This window comes from Podarcis vaucheri (genome assembly GCF_965113315.1).
Source record: "Podarcis vaucheri genome assembly, chromosome: 1".
Classification (NCBI taxonomy): Eukaryota; Metazoa; Chordata; class Lepidosauria; order Squamata; family Lacertidae; genus Podarcis; species Podarcis vaucheri.
In genome coordinates, this window is record NC_138759.1 from 86,334,549 (window position 1) to 86,346,975 (window position 12,427).

General features: G+C 45.7%; 1 protein-coding gene across 4 annotated transcripts; it reads right to left on the reverse strand.

Annotated features, from left to right (window-relative positions):
* Nucleotides 1-18: 18 nt before the first annotated feature.
* ACY3 (aminoacylase 3) lies at nt 19-9,536 on the reverse strand. 4 transcript variants are annotated; one of them, XM_082215373.1, is made up of 8 exons: nt 8,049-9,536; nt 7,343-7,493; nt 4,159-4,411; nt 3,563-3,758; nt 3,361-3,478; nt 2,186-2,293; nt 950-1,059; nt 19-359 (listed from the first exon to the last, which is right to left on the reverse strand). In XM_082215373.1, exons 3-8 carry the CDS (start codon nt 4,389-4,391, stop codon nt 165-167), a joined length of 960 nt encoding a protein of 319 aa, XP_082071499.1. In that variant the 5' UTR covers nt 4,392-4,411; nt 7,343-7,493; nt 8,049-9,536; the 3' UTR covers nt 19-164. The 4 variants fall into 4 exon arrangements, with proteins under 4 accessions (XP_082071499.1, XP_082071498.1, XP_082071496.1 ...); XM_082215372.1 differs by lacking the exon at nt 7,343-7,493; XM_082215370.1 differs by lacking the exons at nt 7,343-7,493; nt 8,049-9,536 and adding an exon at nt 5,706-7,321.
* Between the last annotated feature and the right edge of the window lie 2,891 nt (nt 9,537-12,427).

Sequence of the window (12,427 nt, forward strand, 5' to 3'; positions counted from 1 at the left end):
CAGTAATAAACTATGAAATTATACAAGGACTCTTTATTTTTTGTGCAAAAATACGGTGCCTAGGCGAGGTACACTACAGAAGCTTCTTAGATGATATAAAATGTATTCATTTGAACCGGCTTCTGGTGATGTCTCGTTTGTTCCCGGGGTTAAACGTAACTTATTTAAAGCTCCTTCTGCAGTGCAGGTTGGGCGAATGTGCGTTTCTCCATCTTGACGAAGGCCACTTTCTTCTCATAGTAGGCTGCCTCATTGATGAAGGCTGGGTAGGTGATGCTGTCACCCTCATACAGAATCACATCTCCACTGAGCGTCTGGAAAATGGGGTCTCCGGGCTTCAGGGGCTGGAAATCTTTATCCTAAAGAGAGAGGATTTGATTATAAGCTAAAGGCAGAACAGTCAGAAGAATCACCTGGAGCAAGCATTCCTACATCTTCTCTGCACGGGAGTGGCAAGAGCAACTCTCACAGAAGCTGGAACAGATGCAGCAAGGGTTTTTCCACACTGCTGCCTGCAGGGTGATGGGTGATAAGATGTAGTAGAAAGTGGCAGCTAAGACACTTACAACAATTGTGCATGGGAAAGAATTTTGGCAGTTGCAAGTTTCCTCTCTTTTGTAACACCTACCAACATTCTCATTTCTACACACTTTTTAAAGGTGTAGGAGCCTAGTCCTTTAACACATTGTGTTGGACAGGCACGGCCAAACTCAGCCCTCCAGATGTTTTGGGACTACAATTCCCATCATCCCTGACCACTGGTCCTGTTAGCAAGGGATGATGGGAGTTGTAAGCCAACAAGATCTGGAGTACCAAGTTTGGCCATGCCTGGTGTAGGAGAAGAAGCAGCTGCTACAAAGATGCATACAGATTACATTTTTTTACACACACAGAAAGGGGGGGGAGAGGAGTCTGCTCCCCCCTTCTTTCCTTTTCCCTCCATACTCACCTGCAGATTGGGATGTATCACAGCAGAGATCTCACCATCAGGATAGCGGGGGAAATCCACACGTTCAACCACCTTGTATGCTTCAGTCTCAAAGGCTGGGAACAATGTGCCTGACAAGAGGAGATGGAAAGACAACCAGACCATAGAAAGGAAGAGTGTCTCACTTAATGGCCAATGGTCCATTAGGGCAGAAGAAAATGTGGGGTCCCCACCCCACTCCTGAGCCACAATCACTATGGGGCTGTACATCAGCAAGTGGCACCTGAACGTTGGTCAAGGCTTCATGCCAAAATTCATTTAAAAACAACAACAGAGCTATTTAATAGATGGAATATCATAAGTCACACAGTGGACCACTCTAGAAGCATATAGCATAAAACATGAATTATATCGTCAGAATGATTTCTGAGTAATGTATGGTGGTTGTTTGGTAGGCCAGACACACACTATCTACTTCTGTCTATATACTCACAAGAGAAAAATGTGTGTTTAGGAGGGGAAAGACTGTCAACATTCACCACTAAAACTAAAAAGGCAACGTCAACTATCTAATGGCTCACTCACACTTTCCTTTGTCCTTCAATTTCTTCTGTTTTTCCTGTGATTTCTCTGAGAGGGTTTTGTGGGTTTTTTTGTCCTGTCACTTTCTCTGGGAAAACCCGCTTCAATTTGCACAAAACCCTATTGACATTTGTTCTGATTCAGCAATAAACAGGGTTTCCCAGGGAAAACAGCAAGGCAAAATAAAATGCCAGTCACATTCATTTAGCTCAAGGGTGGAGGCCAAATGTGGCTTCCTAAGGGCTCTTTATCAGGCCCTCATGCCTCTCCCCAGACCACACCCCTTTCCTAGACCACACAGGCCCTGCTCTGAGATTTCATCAGGTGTTTTTGCCTGGCTGGAATTTGCCCTTCAGCAGCAACAATGCCTCTCACTTGGCCGGATGGAAGATGAAAAGGAGTGTGTTTGTCAAAACCTCTGACCTTTGCATGGCTGGAATGGCACCTACTGTGCAAAGGGAAGTCTCTCGCCCATGGCCCCGCCCATTTTGCCACTGGCTCTGCCCCACCCACTTTTGTCTCTAGGCCTGGGCACCACTGTCACAAGGCCTCCCAGGAGGAGGCTCCTCGTGAGGGAATGCAGTCCCTGAGAGTGAAAAGAGTTCCCACCTCTGATTTAGCCCAGCTCCAAATCCCAAGAATCAGTACAGAACGAGGAATGATGGGATAGGTCACCTTTGTTAAAAAGCTCAATGAAGTCCAGAGCACAGGCCATGATGGATCTCATCTGAGCAAGGCAGTCTGCTCGCGCCACGCCTTGGGGCTGAGGACCCAGCTCTAACGCTGCAGGGGAATAGCAGAGAAGTGATTATGGAATTATCCCAGCAGAGTCCCTCTGCCAATCTTACGTAAAGCATGAGCTTCCCGAAAGCCTTTTGCATAACTGGCACAGCGGTGGTCTGATCCTGTGCATTTCACCTATATGAAAGACATTTCCACCCTAGCCCTGCTCAGTATCAGAAACCGTGTGGTATAACATCGTTGTTGAGAGTGTTGGATTTGGAGGACGGTAGCCTGGGTTTAAATCCCCCCCCCTCACCCACAAAACGTATTGGGTGGTCTTGGACCACTCACTGCCTCTTAGCTTATTCTTCCTCCCAGGGTTATTGTGAGTGTAACGGGGACGGAAAACATGTCTCCTACCCTGAGCTCCTCTGGGGAGCATGAGACACAATTATTTATTTATTTATTTATTTAAAAAACACCTCGTGAGTGAGTAGGTAAATAGGTATCTCAATATGGCCCACTGTGCCATGCCAAGAACCAAAAACATTTAGTGGCCCTTGAAGGCCATGACAACTAGAACAACTCATGTAGGTGAGAAAAACTGGCATTTAAGACCTGAGCACGATGGGAGACTGGGGCATCTGAAGTATAACTTAGTTAGCTTTAAGGCCCATCACCCGAAACCTAAATAAATCTATTCCATCTGGGTCCTTCCCCTTCAAAAGACAGGCACCCCCTAAAACAGAAGTGAGGAACCTCTGGTTCACAGTACAATCTTGGCCTGCTTGGGAGTGGAGGTGTCCAATTTGGCCAGGAAGCAATTTTCCCCAAACCACATCCATCTGCCAATCAGCTCACTTCAGTCCCCTGCTGAGAATGGGCGCATGCAGCCAAAGCAGCAGGATTTAACCCTTGCTCACCAGCTAATGACCCTCTGCTGGACAGCTGAAGAGCAGAGAGTTCAGTCCTGCTGGTTGCTGAATGCACTGGCAAAGCAGACCCCCTCCCTGCATCATGACATGCGATGACTGACAGGTGAGTGGCCCTGCCCCTCCTGTCAAAGTTAACCTAGAACGGATAGTTCTCTGCCATCAGGAATGCCCAGGCTGATTATCACTCCCTACCTATTCCAGCTTTGGCCACTGAAGTGAGGTAAAGAGTCTCCTCTCCTGGCTGCTGATAAAGGAAGATGGTGCAGGGCCCCATTGAGTAATGCTTCTGTGGAGAAAAGAACAGAAGTAGCTTTTAAGGGGAAACTTCAGCTTTACTTCCCTGAAAAAGCTGGAGAAATGAGATTTTCAGGAGATCCCAGGATCATGGGCTTACCTGAATGTAGTGAGACATGTGCATGGGCAACAGGCAGTGCTCAGTGGCCACAAAAAGGCAGGCGCCCATGTTGGCTGTGGTGTTATGTAGGTCAAACATAAAGTCATAGGCCTGAGATGAATCCCTGGGCCCAAAACTCTGGTTGATCTCCTGGGCACGTTGAACTTCATAGTGGTCTATGTCAGAGTCCTTGGAGCTAAGAAACAGATGAGCAAAACAAAGGTGATGGCAAATGGGCAGATTCCTGGGCCAAAAGAGGGATTTCAACCAGGACTGAAGGTGAGATGACATTTTCCCATGGAGGTCTTCCAGATGTTTTTGAACTACAACTCCCATCAGCCCTAGCAAGCCTGGCCAATGGTCTGGGATGAGAGGAGTTGTAGTTCAGAAACATCTAGAGAGCCAAAAGTTCTCCACCCCAGCCTTATGCAGCAAAATCCAGCCTTGAGTGATGATTTAGCACTCCAACACATCCTCAGATCTAGCTGAGAGGAATGCAAGCCAAAGCAGTTTCCCTTCCCCAGTAGCAGGAGTGGCATAACTCTTGCCTTTCCTAGGGAAGCTCTGCAGAGCAACACACAGGGTCATAGACTCACGTGAGAAATTCATTGAGGAAAGCCCGATTAAGATCCCTCCCAATGTAGCGCACACATTGCTCAACTGCCCGTGGGTTGCCCAGGAAGGGCGTAGCTTGGAAGGTGCCGCGTTGCAACTCAGAGGGGTCCCTGAGCCAGTGCTTGGCCAGGTAAACTCCCGACATCTCATTCCCATGAGTGCCCCCAGAAACGGCCACTCGTTTCAAGGAGGGAAGACATTGAAGTTCTGCCATGACTGCGGTAGTTTTGGCTCCTGTTAGGAGAAAGCAAGCCAAGAAATGACTGTTGCCCTTTTGGAAACATCAGAGAAAAGAATTCCCCCCATTTGCACCTAGCCAAACCATTTCTGTCCCCCAAAGGCCTCCTTAATAGCCACTTCTGCAAAGCCTTTGTTTGTTTATTTCATAACATCTATATGCTGCTTGACTGTAAAAAAAAAAACATTCAAAGCAGTTTACAAAAGATAAAACAGTAAAATTTCAACCCTATTTTAAAACATACAGACGTTTAAATACAGTGGTGCCTCGCAAGACAAAATTAATTCGTTCCACGAGATTTTTTTCGTCTTGCGAAGCAGGGTGTTGGGAAAGTTTTGGAAAAGCTTCAAAAATCACCAAAATCTTTAAAAACCTCAAAAAAGGGTACCACACCGCGTTCTATGAGTTGCTCCTCGAAGTCAAGTCACAACTGTATTAACGGTGTTAGGAAAAAGGAAACAAACTTGCAAGACGTTTCCGTCTTGCGAAGCAAGCCCATAGGGAAAATCATCTTGCGAAGCAGCTCAAAAACCACAAAACCCTTTCGTCTAGCGAGTTTTTCGTCTTGCGAGGCATTCGTCTTGCGAGGTACCACTGTACTAAAACAGATTAAAATTACTTCCTAAGCATCAGGGTGGGCTTGCCTAAACAAGAATGTTTCTGGCAGGCACCAAAAAGAGTGCAAGGAAGATCCCTCTTGATCTCAAGAGGCCGGGAGTTCCAAAGTGTAGGAGCTGCCCCACTAAATGACTGAGTTCTTACAAAGACAGAACAGGTATTATGTGGCACCTATTATGTAGTGCCAATTTCGCCCATCGAAACGGCCGAGGGGGCACATGGAGGGTAAGGTGATCTCATACATAAACTGGTCCCCAGTTCTTAAGGGCTTTATCTCCTAACAGTGAAACCTTAAACTTGGCTCGGCAGCCAATGCAGATCTCTGAGCACAGGTGTTATATGCTGACAAGGCCTCACTCCTGCCAGCAATCATGCTGCAGCATTTTGTACTAACCGCAGTTCAAGCAAGAGGGAAACCCCACATAGAGTACATTGCAGTAAATCCACAGCACTGAAAATTCACGAACTACTGTGGCAAGGCTTTCCCAGTCCAGGAATGACTGTTGCTGTTGAATCAGTCGCAGCTGGTCAAAGGAACTTCTAGCCACAGTGCCTCCTGTGACCAAGCTGGAGCAGAAGCACCCCCAAATTGTGAACCTGCTCCTTCAGAGGGAGTGCAGCCCCATCCAGGGTAGGCAACTGACCAATTTCTCAGACACGGGAGCTACTCACCCCCAGCGCCTCTCTCTTGCCAGGATACAAGCTCTGCTTGTTTTAGCTCATCCATTTCACAGCTGCATCCAGGCATTGGCCCAGGAACTGTGCAGCAGCCTCTTTTGATTCAATGATTAAGAAGAAATAACCATTAGCACCTTGCCCCCAAACTCCTAATGACCACCCCCAGCGACTTCATGCAGAATGATATTAAACAGCAGTGGAGATAAGACAGTCCCCTGCAGCACCCCATAAGAGCCACCAGGGGGCACTCTCCCGATGCTACTCTCTGGACTTGGTTCTGAAGGCAGGATTGGGACCACTGTAGTACCGTGCTCCCAATTCCCATTTTCTGAAGCCGGTCCAGGACTTTCAAAGCCTCACACATCCTACAGTGTCTACAAATAGTTAACTTTCTGCTACTTCCATTTCTCCACCTCATCAGGCGTTGGCAACCTCCCTTCACCCTGGCATGACTTGAAAGCATAGGTGCTATTTGGAGAGACCAGCAGAGGGAGTTTGCATCTAAAGTGACTATTATCTCAAACATTTAAATGGTTTGCATGTTATTGGTATGCATATGCAAAAAAACCACAAATCTCCTGTTTAAAATACAAGTGCACACCCACCCACATGCCTTTAATTATTATGAGATTTAAATAATAAAAAAGAGGGAGGAGGGAGAAACACTCATGTTCTCAAATTTCACCTTTCATAATGTCATGAGTTTGGCCATCTTGATAATGGGGAACGCCTAGCTGATGAGCGGCCAGGGATGTTAACAAAAGAACTGCTGTAGTCATTAATAACTTAATATGTTTTTCTGATAGTTGGGAACCTGGCAGCCTTTAGAATGCAACACCCAGGAGCATTTGGGAACATGACATTCCTCATATCTAAGCTGAGGGGCAAAGAAGCAGTTTGTCACCAGCTTTCAATTAGGAAAGGATCAGAGAGAGTCTTTGTTAAGACAATTGGATTTCACCCTCCATCAACTCCTTGAACCTTATGGAGAGACACTTTCATTTGGTTGCCTTTCTTGGAACGTCTAAAACTACAACCATCAGCCGCTATTTTGCTTTCTTTTCTGCACAGCTACTAAGCTCTAATATGGATATGTTTCGTTACTTGAAATTAAAAATAAATTGCAAAAATTAAAAGAAGTAGACGAAAGGACCAGGAGACATTTGGAGGCGGCATTTGGAGCTATGAGTTGGCTGGTTGTGGAGTACCATGGGGTGCAGGGGTTCTCCTTGGAATCTGATGCCCAGTTAAATTTGCTGTCTGCTACAGAGGCTATCCCTTCCACAGTTACCACCACCTCTGGAAAAAAAACCTTTGCCATCCCCTTCTCTTTCAAACATGGCACAGTTGCTTGTGATCATTGCTGTGCACACTATGGATTTTCTGCCTCAGGGACCAAAATGCCATAGGTTGTTGCCTCTGCAGCATCTGTGTTGTTGGGATTTTTTGTTTTTGTTTTGCAATACGCCTTTCTGTCTGCCAGCGCGCCTGCCTGATTTTAACCATGAAGACAGACTTCATGGGAGGGAGCTAGACAGCTGATGTGTGCCCCTCCTGAATCCTAGCTGCTGGGCAGCTCAGTTGGTAGAGCAGAAGTCTTTTAATCTCAGGGTTGTGGGTTCAAGACTCACATCAGGCAAAAGAGTCCTGCACTGCAGGGGGCTGGACTAGATGACCCCCATGGTCCCTTCCAACTCTATGAAGACTGTGACTCTTCTATAGGACTGCACAGAGGTGGACAAGTGAATGGAAGCTGCAATGCAGACCCCTTGCTCCTTCTGCCTGCCAGGTTAAACAGTGAAAGAGCAGAGATAAGTTTCAGTTAGAGTGGCCACTCAGCACACCACTAAAATGAGGACATGCAACACCAGCAAAAAGGTAAAACATTTTTAAAAAGACACTTATTTGCATATGCTAATTGATATGGATGCAAGTTTACAAACAATATCTAAATATCTAAAGATATTTTTTCTTTTACAGAAAGTTAGGACCACACATTTAATAAAACATGTATAAAACAAAATGTAACTATGGTTAATTCACGTGTGGACCTATTGTTTTGCAGGAAAGCCCCTGAAGAAGGCCTTTTGGGGCTGAACACATGGGCCATTTTAACAACAACAACAACAATAATAATAATAACAATAACAACAATAACAATAATACTCTTCAGCATCTTTGACCCTTCTCTTTTTTATATATATTTCTAGTGGAAAGCTTCAAATCCTCAATTTTCCGAACTAAAACAACAGGAAAAATGGGCCCTGTCAGTGTCACCAAGATGCTGACATGGTGCATGATGGGGCCAAGTTCAGCAAAGGGGAAATTCTAGCTTACCTTAAAATGCTCTGAAAAGAGCTGGCTGCTGAAATTGAAAAATTATGCCTGGAGAAGCAGGAGAACATGCAAGGTAAAATCTTATGTTCAGATCTGGGCCTTTTGGAGAGAGGAATGGGAGGGCCCTGCGTGGTTTATATTGCACTGGTTCCAGGACTTGAAATTGCCAGTAGAAGTGACCTGGCAGGACACTGAACAAGCTTATGGGGCCCCCAGTCCAAGGGAGCCAAACAGCGGTGAAGTTAGAGATCTAGTGATAAGATTTAAGAGGTTTACAATTAAAGAAGCTGTGCTTAAGACGTTGCACAATTTCCACGTGCTGAAACATGAGGAAGTGAAAGTTCAGAGTGTTAAGATCTATTTTTGAAACCCTGGGACAGCGGCAGAGCTTCAACCTATAAAGGAGAAACTGCAGAGAGCTAGGATTGCAGTATTGTTGGGGATTTCATCTTCAAGTTGGCTGGCAATTTTTACTCGGCATCCATCCTGCCAGAAGTGGGAGGGCTGCTAGAAACCTCCGAGGGGGTGCAAACAGAGGAAGCAGATAGTGCAAGTGGCAGCCACGATTCTTTCTAGGAACAGCAGAAGAAGAAATCCAGAAATGGCTGCCTTCTGGGCAACACGATAAGGAAAAGTGGAGCCACTGGGAGAAAACAACTTAGGGCAAGGAGTTAGTTGAATACCACCCATGAGGTACAACTAAATCTCTTGAGAGGGGTCAATGTATAAAATGTATAAAAACAGCTACAATGCTCAAAAGGGCCAAGCTGAATGCAAATACAGTGGTACCTCGGGTTACATATGCTTCAGTTTACATACGCTTCAGGTTACAGACTCCACTAACCCAGAAACAGTGCTTCAGGTTAAGAACTTTGCTTCAGGATGAGAACAGAAATCGTGCTCCGGCGGCGCGGTGGCAGCAGGAGGCCCCATTAGCTAAAGTGGTGCTTCAGGTTAAGAACAGTTTCAGGTTAAGTACGGACCTCCGGAACGAATTAAGTACTTAACACGAGGTACCACTGTAATGCTCTGATGGTAGGAACAGCTGATCTGCAGAGAGAAAGGGCACAAGGCATTGTGACTGAGGCATCACTGACACTTGGCCCTCTGTTGAACTTTAAAATTTTGCAGAGACAAACTATCAACAATGTTTGCCACGGTGGTAGCAAAATGGCAGTGGTGACTACCCTCTCTGTGACTACCAGAACTGTCATACCTTGCTCTGAGGAAAGGCCTCTTCCTTGCAGTGTGATACTGAGCTGCAAAGATGCTGCAAGGATGTGCTTGCACTGGAGGCAGTGAAAGAGGGAAGAGGAGCAGCAGCAGAAAAGTAGTGGAAGGCAGCAAGAGAAGAGGGGGAAAGATGGTGTCGGCAACAAGGGTCATGGCGAAGGGGAGGGAAAGCGGCAAGCAGCAACCATGACCTACATCAGCGCAGCGAACTGTGTTTCATCCAGTGCTTTTTTCGGGGGGGCGTGCAGGGGTGTACACCCCCCCAAACATTTTGTGAATCTAAATTTGGCCTCATTGAGGGGCAGTATTTCAATACGAGTAGGAAAATGAGAGTACCCCTAAACATTTTTATTTTAGAAAAAAGCACTGCTTTTGCCCATCTTTTATGGTTCTATAATTGGATTTCACCCCTTATTAGCCACGCTGGCTGGGCTGGGCCTGAAAGGAGCTCCAAAAGTGTCTGCAGGGCCACATGTTCTCCATTCTTGAAGTAGGAAGTGACCTGAAAAGCAGAAAGCTGAGAAAACAATGCATGGGTGCAGCTGGAGAAAGAAAGAGCCATGTAGGACTGAGCAAAGTTATACGTAAGACATACAGATAGGAGGAGCTGTACACTGTGGGCAAGGAGGAAGCTGGCAAGAGAGCACAATTTGTAGACTGGAGTCTAGACCAGACAGCATGTATGCTACCATTTATGAATGACATAGGAGGGCAACTCTTCCAGTTGTAGTTTCTACTGTCACTTCAGCAATGTGGCCAAACAACCCTAAGCAGGTAAGAAGGGCCATAGTACTAAATGTCCCATATTAATTTGAATTAAGCAGCTCATTATTTGGCTGCCAGTTCCTAATTTCTACAAATCCACATACCTGCAGCTGGAGAGTCCACAAACTTGCAAGTATCTTGTGAAGACTTCGCAGAGCTGCAGATGGTGGAAGGACAATCCAAAGATATCTGGAAGAAGGGCTTATGAGAAGAATAGGAAACATTCGTGCCCCATAAGATGATTTAGTTTACCAAAGGGTATGGAAAAATGTAAATGAACACAGTCCTGCTATCCAGAGTAAGCTCTTGGCCTTCATGATGTTCAGTGGGAAAATAACAGAAGTTGGGAACACTTACCTGTCAGAGGACTTAAATTAATATGGGTTCTTAGCTCGGGACGGCTCCTGTCACCTCAGTGCACTTGAGCTGTTAGAGTCACAGTGAGGCTGGAAAGCGAACATTTAACCTTTAGCTCTAGCTGTTTGGAGCCTGGTGAATTATTTTCTTGTTGCAATTGCCAGTGACCTATGGACCACACTGCATCTGCACCAAAATGTTGCCCTGTCTTAAGTTCTGAGTCAAAGAACCCAAACTGGGCAAGAAATTAAGAATAATTGCTAGGGATTAAGTATGAAATCACCCCAGCCTGAGTGGTTGGGTTTACACTTGCAGGACATTTGCAGACTATTGCTATTTTCAGGTGGGATTCAATCACGTATTGGCAAATTCAGGCTGCACAATGCCAGTTGATTGGGAAGTCTTGCATAAGAAGCCCGCTTATTAACTAGCTGACATTGCCTCTCCACCCTGTAAACAAATCAGGATGAATGCTCAGTAACCATGCTGCCTGGGAGCACCCTGAGTTGTGCACTCCAGCCCCCTAGAATCTAGTCCTAGACAAAGGATAAGACATAATACTGTCTTATCCTCCTGTTTGAGGTCCATGGATAATGATGATCAGTGCTTTTTTCCTTAAAAAATGTTTGGGGTACTCTCATTTTGACTCAAGAAAACCACCATTTTATAGATCAAATCGAGGAAAATAAATACAGTAAATGGACAAAAGTACAAAGATTCACAAAATGTTTAGGGGTATGCGTACGCCTGCGTCCCCCCCCAGAAAAAAGCACTGATGATGATGTTCCAAACCTGGATGCAGCTTTGGGGCTCACACTTTTTACAGCTGCTCTGCCTTCTTATTAATGAACAGATATTTCTAAACACTCTTGCATGCTCCCTCACTTCTTTGAGCAATGAGAAGTTGCATGGGCAGCACTGGCAGAGAAAGATGCCTTGCACCCCATTCTGTTTCAGTGTATCTGAAGAAGTGTGCATGCACACGAAAGCTCATACCAAGAACTAACTTAGTTGGTCTTTAAGGTGCTACTGGAAGGATTTTTTTTATTTTGCACCCCAAAGTACATTCAATAAGCATAGCTCTCTCTTTGTCTCACTCCAGACTCCACAAATGCCTTTTTCTTCTCCCTCACACACAAATGCACCCACTTTACAATATCCCCTCCACTAGCTTTGGGTCTCCTGCTTCAAGTTCTGATTCCTATCTCCTCCGAATGACTGAACAAGATTTCTAGGTAGCTACCAACCATGAGCTCCCATTGAGAAACATCACTGCGCTCTTAGCTACTATCACTCCTAGCAAAAGAATTGTCTTCTAGCCACAGATTCCAGTCATTAGTGGAATTTTCTACCATTTGATTGGGAAGCACAAAACAATGTCATGTGGAAGATCTCTATGTAGGGTAGCAGTGTCATGTAGGAAAGAGTCTGTGTTCTTACCAGCTACAGGACTGGTCCAAGACATTTTGTTTCTTGAAACAAAGGACAAGATAGTGCCTTCCCTCATTTCCACATATAGAAGCTAACCAGTTTAATTTTACTTCAACACTGGCAATGGGACAGCGTCCTCCACAGCACCTGAGGCGGTGTAGGGCAAACTATGTGGCAAACAAACACAACTATGTCTTCTAACGCCTCGCCTCCAGTCCCTGTGCCTCTAGCATTTGCTGTCTGAGGCAGCTGCCTCACTCCACCTAGTGGTAGGGCTGACCCTGTCTAGGTAAGTGTGCACAGGATTGCAGCTTAAACTGACCAGAGGTGACAGGCAAGATTCAAAACCCATAGACCAGCTCAAATTTATAGCGATATAAATAGGTAGAATTGACACTTGCGCCCTATTCTTCTGCAGGATAGGACTCCTGGAGAAACCATTGACTCTTTTGGGCCTGTGATGAATAGAATCTATTCCATCCTTCATGTTATTTTCTCTCCCTGCAAAATACCTCAGTAAGGACTTCTCTTGCCTGCTGCTCTCTGGGAGCCATCCTTCCCTCCCTCATGCTAAGAGTACCATCACACCCACC